At 44.3% G+C, this 11,144-nt stretch overlaps 1 protein-coding gene across 1 annotated transcript; it reads left to right on the plus strand.

Annotated features, from left to right (window-relative positions):
• The first annotated feature begins 2,241 nt into the window (after positions 1-2,241).
• On the plus strand, positions 2,242-7,629 carry LOC120702993 (pyrophosphate--fructose 6-phosphate 1-phosphotransferase subunit beta-like). The gene is made up of 16 exons (XM_039986993.1): positions 2,242-2,737; positions 2,881-3,036; positions 3,382-3,503; positions 3,751-3,804; positions 3,940-4,046; positions 4,219-4,324; positions 4,525-4,588; positions 5,138-5,226; positions 5,565-5,696; positions 5,773-5,943; positions 6,055-6,170; positions 6,242-6,353; positions 6,678-6,762; positions 6,956-7,000; positions 7,096-7,164; positions 7,265-7,629. Exons 1-16 carry the CDS (start codon positions 2,545-2,547, stop codon positions 7,339-7,341), a joined length of 1,698 nt encoding a protein of 565 aa, XP_039842927.1. The 5' UTR covers positions 2,242-2,544; the 3' UTR covers positions 7,342-7,629.
• The last annotated feature ends 3,515 nt before the right edge of the window (positions 7,630-11,144 follow it).

The raw sequence follows: 11,144 nt of genomic DNA on the forward strand, positions 1-11,144 counted from the left end.
AATACAATTTCAAGTGCCCATACGTAGAGGTCAAATCAAATGGATGGCCAACAACTAAATGACACTGACACCGACTAAAATATACCATGTATAACCATTGTTTGCACTAGATGGGCTACTATGGTCTTTGGTTATTTGCACATACATGTTGTTAGAAAGTTGCAAAGTAAACCTTCCCCATTTTGTTCATAAGAAATAAAAAATAATTTTGTTTTTTGCTTCGCATAAAAAAATCTGCTATACATCTACACTGCCCATCATGAGTACATAGCAGGTTTAAAAATAAATTTGCACCCTGTAAAACAATGATATGTGCTAGCAATACCATCTAATATCTGACTACATCCAACATAGATTCAAGAATCTACGCTTAGTATATAAAACTGCATAAAAAAATTCAAATACAACTTAGTGATCCTTCAATGCATTTGTTGTACTTTCATATGGTCCACGTCCCGGACTTAAGAGTATTTTTATCTCTAAAATTCATCGAGAACCTTATTTGCAAGCTGAATTTTTGTGTTCACACATGAACCTTACAATCAATAACCAAGTTGACTTATGCACCTCCTATCACAACAGTAACTACAAGTTGCAGTAAAGTTGCTGTAATTGGTAAGAATTGACTATGTTCAATATCTAACTATTAAGTCATTCCATATTCATATCAGTCGTAAGGAAACATGAAAAATAGCAACAAAATATAACATTAAAATATAAATACATAAGCCCTATTTTCAAATATAATCCATAAGACCTTATCTCAAGTTTACTTTTCTTGAGACCCATCCTTAAACTTGAGTTGTATGATGATATATATATAGAAAATACTTTAGGTTAGGTTGAGATTTAGGGTTCATTCAACCTTTTCGGGCGTGTTTGGGAGGGCTTCAAAAGCAGCTCCAGCTTCGGCTTCAGCTGAAGCCCTCCCAAACAGGTTTTTTTGGACCGACTTCAGTAGTGAAGCTGGCCATTAAGCCGTTTTCGGCTTCCATTGGCGTGGTGAAGCCGCAAAATCGTGGCTTCACCAGCTTCATGGAGCTTCATGGACGGCTTCCACTTTGGTGAAAAGCATGAATGGAGAAGTCGTTTTGCTAAATATTTTTCAAAACGGTTTCAGCTTCACCAGTAAAGCCACTCCAGTAATGAAGCTAGAGCCGGAGCCCTCCCAAACAGGTCCTTCATTAAAGCTCCTTGTCAGATTTTTTTCATTGAATTTCCTTGTAAAAAAAACTTTTCATTAAAGCTTAAATACATATCTTGCAGCTGACATGCCAACATCAGGACCCACTTTTACTAATTGATGATATAACAATGTCGAGAAATCAATAGATACAAAAGTAGATAAGGTTTAATATTTATTTATGTTATATTTGGTTCTTATCTAGACTTTGCTACACCTGTTGCCAAATCTTTACCCAAGGTGTGTCTAACAGTTCGTAAGCCACACCTTGGGCGAAAAGATAGACTAATGGTCCCTTTGCTAGGTGGGGTCTAGAAAAAAAATCTTTGACATGTCATAATTGTGGCAAATATCAAACAACTACGCCAGAAAGTGTGCAAAGTTAGCAATTTGTGGTAGCTAACCAATATATTCCTACATATTTCTACACTTGACAACGTTAGTAACGAACCCTATAACTTCCCGTCCACACTTTGCCAATTAGCAAGACATTACGTTGATAAAGACGTCTAACACTACCTATAATATTTGCTTTGAATTTAACCACGGCAAAATTCTAAACATACAATTTATTTGTCGCCAAGGTAGTTCATTCTTCATTGCTATCAAGTTTTATAAATTTCATAGGGCAGATAGATTCTCTTGTAATAGTGAAGAAAAGGAAGTCTGAAAAAGAATGTGACTTTGGGAGAAACACAAAGGAAGCCGAAGCAAACAACTTCATCCTAACACCAGAATGTACATCTTAACATGTACATGTCGAATGGGTTTGATGGCTACGTTCCACTCGGCTGCAAGCTCAATCGCGAGCTCGACAGCACACAGGATAGCACCGTTCATCTGCCCAAAAAAACCAGCAGCGACAGGCAGCCGAGAAGAAACCACGGCCAGGCGGCCAGCCGAGGTTCCAAGAGACAGGCCAGACAGACAGTCCCTGGATTCTCACTTTTTCAGATACACCCATAAGAACATCGCAATCTTCCCACCCCATAGAACCTCACATGGCATAGCCGCTTGATACCCAAATATCCCATTTTCCAGGGGCCAAACCGTAAAACCACCAGAGCAATCCGGTCTCCAGTCAGTCCCCGCTCTCCTCGTCCGCTTCCGTCAGCCGCCGGCGCCGCCCGGACCAAACCGGGGACACGCCGCAAACCCAGGGGTTCCGCCGCAAAACGACCCACCCACCCCGTCGCCCTCGCACACCCTTCTCGCCTTCCCCCATAAAACCCCCGCGATGGCGACGGGCGACGGGCGACGGCACCCACCTTGCTTCGCCCACGGCATATTCCCCCACAAGCCACAACCCCTCAAACCAAACCAGATCAGTGAGACGAACTCTGCTTTCCGATCCGGGACACATGGCGGCGGCGGCGGCGACGTCCAACGGCGGCGCGGCGGCGGCAGCGAACGGTCCGTCGCCCGGGCGGCTGGCCTCCGTGTACAGCGAGGTGCAGACGAGCCGCCTTCTGCACGCGCTGCCCCTCCCCTCCGTCCTCCGCTCCGACTTCTCCGTCGTCGACGGGCCCGCCAGCTCCGCCGCGGGGAACCCCGGTAAGTTTGACTCCTCCCCTCTGACCACTACAGCGCGCCGCGTCGTCGGATGCTCGTCTGGATCTCGGGTCCTGCTTATGCCCCAGTCTGCAATGGGTTTGAGCTCATCAGATTTACTGGTTTTTTTAATCGATCTGGTGCAGATGAGATCGCCAAGCTCTTCCCCAACCTCTTCGGCCAGCCTTCGGCGTTGCTGGTGCCGTCGGCCGAGCCCGCGGCGACAAGGCCGCTCAAGGTCGGCGTCGTGCTCTCCGGTGGACAGGCTCCGGGCGGGCACAATGTGATCTGCGGCATCTTCGGTGAGTACCAACTACCAAGCATTCACGAGCACTAGAAGACCCAGCTTTGTTGCTGATGGAAGCGTCTCGACCAAATTTGGTAGATCTGAAGATGACCGTGGGCAGAGATTTGTTTATTAGTGTCTTCGTGCTAGCTTGTCGATAGTGAACCTTCACAATTGTAGATCTTAATAGAACTAACCAGTCAAATGATGCTGGATTGGCTGAACTCACCTAAGTTGAACTTATATGTTTGATAAATCTGTGCCTTAAATTGAATTGGTAAAGTGGGGAGTATGTGGCGCATTTTGATGGATCTTTGAAGTGTATGCTTGTGGTTGACTTAGCTTGGTTGGGTTGGATCAGATTACCTGCAGGAGCGTGCTGAAGGCAGCACTATGTATGGATTCAAGGGAGGTCCAGCTGGGATCATGAAGTGCAAGTACGTGGAGCTCAATTCTGACTTTGTATACCCATACAGAAACCAGGTAGAGCAAATGGCTCCCTCATATGTTCACTTTCAGTGTAAACCGCGTTAGTTTGACTGGTAGTATTAGCTATAAGATTTAGAAGCAGACATGATGATAGTATTTTCTCCGGTGCAATCTTAGAGATTTTGTTTTGTTTCTTGTCCGATTATTGTAACATTACACATCAACTACTGTTGACGGATGGTCTTTCATGACACATGCGCTGTTGTTTTGATAATGCATTTAAATTGTTTCTTTTTTATAGGGAGGATTTGATATGATCTGCAGTGGAAGGGACAAAATTGAAACGCCAGAGCAGGTATGTCTCTGAGCATGTTTTTGTATATATGGTTAAACAATTTTTGGTATGTGGCAGTTGTGCCTAATCAATATCAAGTAACTGATACTTCACTGTCAATATCTTTTCTCTCAACTCCTTTTGTTGCTGGTGCAGTTCAAGCAAGCTGAAGACACAGCCAACAAGCTTGATTTGGACGGACTTGTTGTCATTGGTGGTGATGATTCAAACACCAATGCCTGCCTCCTTGCAGAATATTTTAGGTTGGCTTCTAACACTGTTAAGTGTTTTTGGTCTTGTACCATGCTGTGCTGTTTTGGTGTTACAATATCATTGCCAGACTGATGACTTGTACGGTTGTACCATATTGTTGTTTTTCAGCTTCTTCATGACCTAATAGATATTATGATTTCTAATTTTGAACTTGCTTCATAGGCCAAAAAACATGAAGACTCGTGTCATTGGCTGCCCAAAGACTATTGATGGAGATCTGAAATGTAAGGAGGTTCCCATAAGCTTTGGATTTGACACTGCTTGCAAGGTATCTGATTCTTGATCCATGGGCACCATCATGTAGTATTCTGCAAATCTTATACTAGATTTTATATTAAAGGTTTCACTATCATGTCCATGGAACACTTGCTTACAAGCGTTCTTGCAATTCAAGGAGAAATTAGGATATTACCTAGCCACAGATGCATTTGAGAACCTATCATGACAATGACTCATCTTCTGCATCAGATATACTCTGAAATGATCGGCAATGTCATGACTGATGCAAGGTCAACTGGAAAATACTACCACTGTAAGTTCATCAGTATTTTGTGCGTGATGAAACTAGATGATTTTTTCATAAAATTGGTAAAGTGTGTCAGTGGTAACAAAATAGATAAAGTTTACAGAGTTAATGTATGCCATGTGCAACTGCCAAATCCTAAAACTACTGTTGATTGAAGCAGATTGGTTGTTGATATTTCAAATTTTGAGAAGATACCACACTTGGCAGGGTCTTTTTGTTAGCAAACATCCTAGTTAAGCTTGAAAATATACATATCCTATAACTTCTTTGGTACAGTACAGCATAGTGCAGACAAGTTTTACCATTAAAGTTCTCTATAATGAAATGCTGAGAAGGAAGTCATTTAACAGACTGGCAACTTTATTACTCTCCTATTGATGTATGTTGCATCCTCACCATGTAATGCCAACAAGCATTTCGTGACATTATACTACAATGCTTACACATAAGTCCATGTCTTTGGAAGTATGCAACAGCATAACAAATGACACATTGTACATTTTTGGCATTCTTTTGCAATAAAAAATCCCTAAGAATCACTTGCTATGATTGCAGTTGTGAGGCTTATGGGACGTGCTGCTTCTCACATTACATTGGAGTGCGCTTTGCAAACACATCCTAATGCTGCACTCATTGGTGAAGAGGTTGATATTTCTTACATTCAAAGTTCTTTCTACAGAATTAGCATCATATGGCTCTCTGGCATTTATCTAGCTAGATTAGAGACATTAAATGGTATACAAGGAGGATATATAGTTGTCAACACACCAGCGTACATATTTTCTTTGACACACACTTAGGTTTCCTACTCCCCTACCAATTTTCTTGCATAATCTCACATTATGGCATTTAGAGAACAAGATAGAGGGCTAGAATATTGTCTGTACCTGGCAAGTTACATTTTGTCACATTATGGCTTTATTCTGTTTCTTTATGTTTCTATGCATTATTATTTATCAAAGACCGTCTTTTTTCTTTGTAGGTTGCTGCAAAGAAGCAAACTCTCAAGAATGTCACAGACTACCTTACCGATATCATCTGCAAGCGTGCAGATCTTGGTTACAACTATGGTGTTATCCTTATACCAGAGGGCCTGATTGATTTCATTCCAGAGGTTTGACACTCTTTATGCCCTCTGACTTCGTGCTGTCATAGACTGTATTACCGATATCACTCCTTTTCCTTTTCAGGTTCAAAAACTCATTGCGGAATTGAATGAAATTTTGGCACATGATGTTGTTGATGAGGCAGGGGCTTGGAAAAGCAAGCTTGAGCCAGAATCCAGGCAGCTGTTTGACTTTTTGCCCAAAACTATTCAGGAGCAACTTTTGCTTGAAAGGGATCCTCATGGCAATGTTCAGGTAAAGACTGGAAAATTGTTAATTCTTCATAACTTTCTTAGTTATTATTCTTTCTGCTGATAAGGATCAGTGAGTTGGCCATTCTGACCGGCGTCCAAAATGTCATTTCAGGTTGCAAAAATTGAAACCGAGAAAATGCTTATTACCATGGTTGAAACTGAATTGGAGAAGAGAAAAGCTGAGGGGAGATACCATGCAAGCTTCAGAGGACAATCTCACTTCTTTGGGTAAGTATTGAATAATGCACATTGGAAATCTCTCCCCCAACTCTTTCTCATGCAGCTTGTTTATCTTGCAGATATGAAGGAAGATGCGGTCTTCCTACAAATTTTGATTCTAGCTATTGTTATGCATTGGGCTATGGATCTGGTGCCCTTCTCCAAAGTGGGAAGACAGGACTTATTACCTCGGTATGCCAGCTTGTCATGCTATGTCAAATACTCATGAGGCATATTTGCACTGTGCATTGTAAATTCTGCAAAGACACAGACAGAAAGACAGGCACCAGTGTCAATAATTTAAACGTCACATCCCAATATTCGTCTGTGCTTTGCAAAAATTTGTATTTGTTTTGCTCTTACCGTAAAGTGGGTAAAAAGTCATGGCTGTTTTGCTCTTACTGTAAAGTGGATACAAAAGTCATGTCTTATAGTGACGCATGAGAAATTCATAACCTAATAGCTCTTGTATGTTGTTGCATGATTGGAGTTGCTAATTTTTTTTCCTCGACCCAGGTTGGCAACCTCGCTGCTCCTGTTGAAGAATGGACTGTTGGTGGAACTGCTTTGACTTCATTGATGGATGTTGAGAGGAGGCATGGTAATTTTCTTGCTTTCACCTTGCTTTCAACCGAGGACTTCTGAACTATGTTCAGACATAGTTAGTTTTGCTGTTTATTCAAGTAGCAAATGATATGCCAAGTCTGGTTGTTCTCTTTTGGGTTGATTAGTGTCATATTTTCTGACTATACTGCATGCTGCATCATTTTTTTGACATTGTTCCCTGTAATCAGGCAAGTTCAAGCCAGTGATTAAGAAGGCCATGGTGGAACTTGATGGTAAGAACACTAGCATTGCAGTTACTGACTGCTATGTCTGGTTTGTGCCCTTTATTTTTTTTTAAAAAAATGATTTATTGTGACACCAATTTCAGGTGCACCTTTCAAGAAGTTTGCATCAATGCGAGATGAGTGGGCCATCAAGAACAGATACATCAGCCCTGGTACGTAGATATGAAATTGCTAGAGATGACCATATGCCAGTTCAGGGGCCCATCCAGTTTAAACTAATCTACTTGTTAACCTTTCTCACGACATTAACAGGCCCCATCCAGTTCAGCGGACCTGGAAGCGATGACTCGAACCACACTTTGATGCTGGAACTCGGCGCACAGGCTTAGAGATGCGTCGACGTGGCCTGCGCCTTTAATTCTTTTCGTTCTTACAGTTTTGGAAGCGGAGACTGGAACTCCTCTAGAGCAGCCTGCAGTCTCCATGTTGTGAAATGTCAAAAAATAAGAGATTTTACCGGTGTTTGCTGTGTTAGGCGGATGGATGTGGTACTAATAAGGACTGGTTTTAGTTTTTGTACGTTTCGGTTGCCCCCACTTACTTACAAACTTGCCTTTGGCTCTGATTATTACTCGTTCGGCTGCAACCAGCCAATAATATTTTTTTCCCACACTAAATCAACACCAACATCAGCTAGCTAGCAGTATTTTTTTTATAACAAATCAGTACCGGTCACAACCAATCAAGTGTATCTGTTACCATGGTCGCAACCTTGTAAACATGCACTGCCTCTTTTTCTAAGTATTAGTCTCTTTGGCTTTTTTAGGTACATGGATTTTATTATGCACCTAGACATGATAAATATATTTTAATAATTTGGGATAACGGGAGTACGTACCATCCATGTCGCTAAAACAATCCGATGGTCAGAGCCAGGCTTGGAGAACACGATGCTGTTGGGGAGAGGCACGGGTCACCCGTACCCATGCCCACAAATTACCCATCCCCAATTATCTAACACTAAACGGGTAGGGTAATACCCAACAGACATGGATAAGCCAACGGGTACCAGAGAGAAGATGAGATTAACCTCGTCGACATAATATTGGTGCGAGCATGGAGATTGGCGTCCGACATAATATTGGTGCGAGCATGGAGATTGGCGTCACTGGAGCCGTGGGAGAGCAAATCGAATTCAAGCCACTGCGGAGGTGGGAGGTGGGAGCTGCTCTGCCATGGAGGATCTCCGATCAGGCATTCGCCGACGGCGAGAAGACGACCTCCTCGCTCGTGCGGCCGACGGGCACGGCGCCCTCCTCGAGCAGGCCGACCCGGAGGAAGCGGCACCTGCCGGCGACCCCCTTGTCCGGCAAGAACACAACCTGAGGCCGGCTGTTGCGGCGTCCGCCGCCGGCTTCCGAGCGAGCACGCCGGTAGCCGCGTCGCCTCCGCGGGCCACGCCGCGCCATCCATGCGGCAGAGCAGCTCCCACCTCCCTGCCTGTGAAAACAGCGACGATGCCGAGGAGACTGGGGACCCATGCCTGCGAGGCTGCTGCCCATGGCCGGATCCAGCACAGCCACCCACGCAGAGCCCCAATCCGGTCATTAAGGCCTCGGCCGCACCACCGGAGGGAGTTCCCAATCGAAGCAAGCAGATACTAGTTGCGAGACCTTCATGCAGTGAGAGGGAGAGAAGAGATGTGCTTGACGAGAGAGAAATTTGCCTTGCATGAAAAGGGGATCGCAACTTCTTGCTGCAGATTGCTGGCCCTGGCAAACATTAACCGGGTACGGGTGAAACGGGTAATATCCGCTATTACCTTACCCCTATTCACAAGTAAACGGGTAACCCACACCCTCCCCAAATAATATGGGTATGGGTACTGGGTACCCAGTGGCAACGTGACTTGGAGTAGTTCTTCGTAGCACAGACCAGGGTTCAATTTTTCGGTCGAATTTCGCCGAAATTTCGGTGTTTTTTTCGTTTTCGCTAGTTACCGGGAAGTGAAATTCCGGTATTTTTCGCTATTTTTCGTTTCCAAATTTAAAAATTCAAAAATATTTATAAAAAATTCAAAAAAAATATGATAAAAAACTAGGTGTTCTTCTGAGCAAATAGGATTAGAACACACTCAAATCTAAGATCATTTGCTAGGCTAAAATTGCATTTTAGTTGAAAAACAAGGTTATTTGTAGTCTAATGAGGTAGAATTTATAGCTTTTTAGTATCCGACGCAGCTTGGCATTTCTCCAGACCCCTCCTCGCTCTATACAAATTACATTTTAGGAATTCTCTATATAAATTGAATCAAAAAAAAATTCAAACACTGTCACATGAATTGATAACCAATTTAAATCATGTTTGTCCTGGATTTAAAACAACTTTCAATTGGATCAACCAATGTCCCTGAAATTTAATAGACATATCCGCAATAACAAGAATAATAAAAGTCTAGTTGAGACCTAAGAGAGAAAATAGAAGTTGTCACATGAAATGACAAGACTTTTAATTGGTAGTTTTTGAAATAATTAAATAACTTTCTAACCATTGCTCAAATGAAAAAGTTCCTGAAACAAAAGTTGTAGATCTCGAAAAACTGAACAAAGTTGGTATTCAAAAGTTTTTCATTTGACCTCCGAAACAGTACGAAAATCACAACGGACATCATTTTCCGGTCGAAATCACCGAAATTTCGGTCGAAATCACCGAAATTTCGGTCGGAATTCACCGAAATTTCGTTTTTTGAATTTGAATTCTCTTTCCGTTCGGAATTAGCGAAATTCGGCGAAATTTCGGCCGAAATTTCGTTTCCGGGAGTTGGCGGGATTCGGTAGAAAAACGAAAAGGTGAACCCTGGCACAGACTGAGTTTCTGCAGAATCTGAGCTCAGGTGGCCAGCCTCCAAGCTCAAGTGAATCAGCAGCCATCACAGGCTAGCCAATTCAGATACGCGCAGGACGGCACAGGTCTCTCCAAGTCAGCTGCAAGGGCCGCAACGAACAGCATCTGCATCACACCCTTTTACAGCCGCCGCGCGCCCTTCGTCATCAACGAACAGGACCCCTGCTGCACGAATGGACTGAACCTCTGCCGCGGGCGACTTTCCCAGGATCGGGGCGGGACCGGCCGGGCATCTCCGCCCGCGTAACGCCTCCATCATCTTGCCCCTCGGCACCCTACCTCGCACTACACCCCCGCACCGGACTGCCGCCGCGACCCACTCCGGCCACCTCGTCGAAGAGCGCCTCCCACCCGTGCTTCCGAGCTGGAGCACCCCGCGCACGCATGCGCCGCTGGGGCGCCACCAGGGATTGCACTATCGTTCGATAATCAATGATTATCGACTCATAATCGAAGCCGATTTTAGCGATAATCGTGATTATCATGATAATCGTGATTATCATGATAATCGAAGCCAATATCAACGATAATCTGTATTGATTATCGCTACCGGGCTCCACTGATAAATACCTTACCGTTGGTAAGGTATTCCCTGGGCGCTACGCCGGGCAGCATGGCCCCGGCAGATAGAGGCGCCGTGTAGGTCCGGTCGCCGGGGATGCAGAATGGGAACCGGCGCTCCCAGGTCAACGTGAGGGAGTGAGAAGCCAGTAAAACCAAGTTTTGGAGACTTCACCCGGCTTTGTTGCAGTGGCCTACAGGGTCACTATAGTCACGAAGCTGTCTTAAGCCATGCCAAAGATGGTCTAAATGTACCGTCGACCTTTTGGCCTCTCCCGGTCATTCGATCAGTCTCGTGCGGTCTAAGATGGACCTGAATCGTCGCAGTTTCCACGGTTCTCACGCGCTGGCCAGTACGCTAGGCCGCCGCTACCCTGCACGATGCGCCGACGCCCGATGAGCCCCGGCGCCGGCCAGGAAGCACAGGTGGCGACAGTGGGGACGACCTGGCCACGACGGTATCCGCCATACAGTGGGAACTCTGTTCGAGCCAGCCAGCGCCCATGGGAAGCACGCCAAGTACGCGGCATAGAGCTTTGTTGTCCGATACTCCAATGGGCCCCGAAACAAAGCATGATGAAACAGAAACATGTCCCACAAAATTACAGCAACAAAACCAAGGTTTTAAATATCCTGCTAAGGTCCTTAGCGGTTACTTTTTCAAAGGCTAAGAAAAGACTATATTTGGCTATAGCCTTAGCTAACTCATTTAGCTGTTTTGCAAATC

Source organism: Panicum virgatum, chromosome 4K, assembly GCF_016808335.1.
Source record: "Panicum virgatum strain AP13 chromosome 4K, P.virgatum_v5, whole genome shotgun sequence".
Classification (NCBI taxonomy): Eukaryota; Viridiplantae; Streptophyta; class Magnoliopsida; order Poales; family Poaceae; genus Panicum; species Panicum virgatum.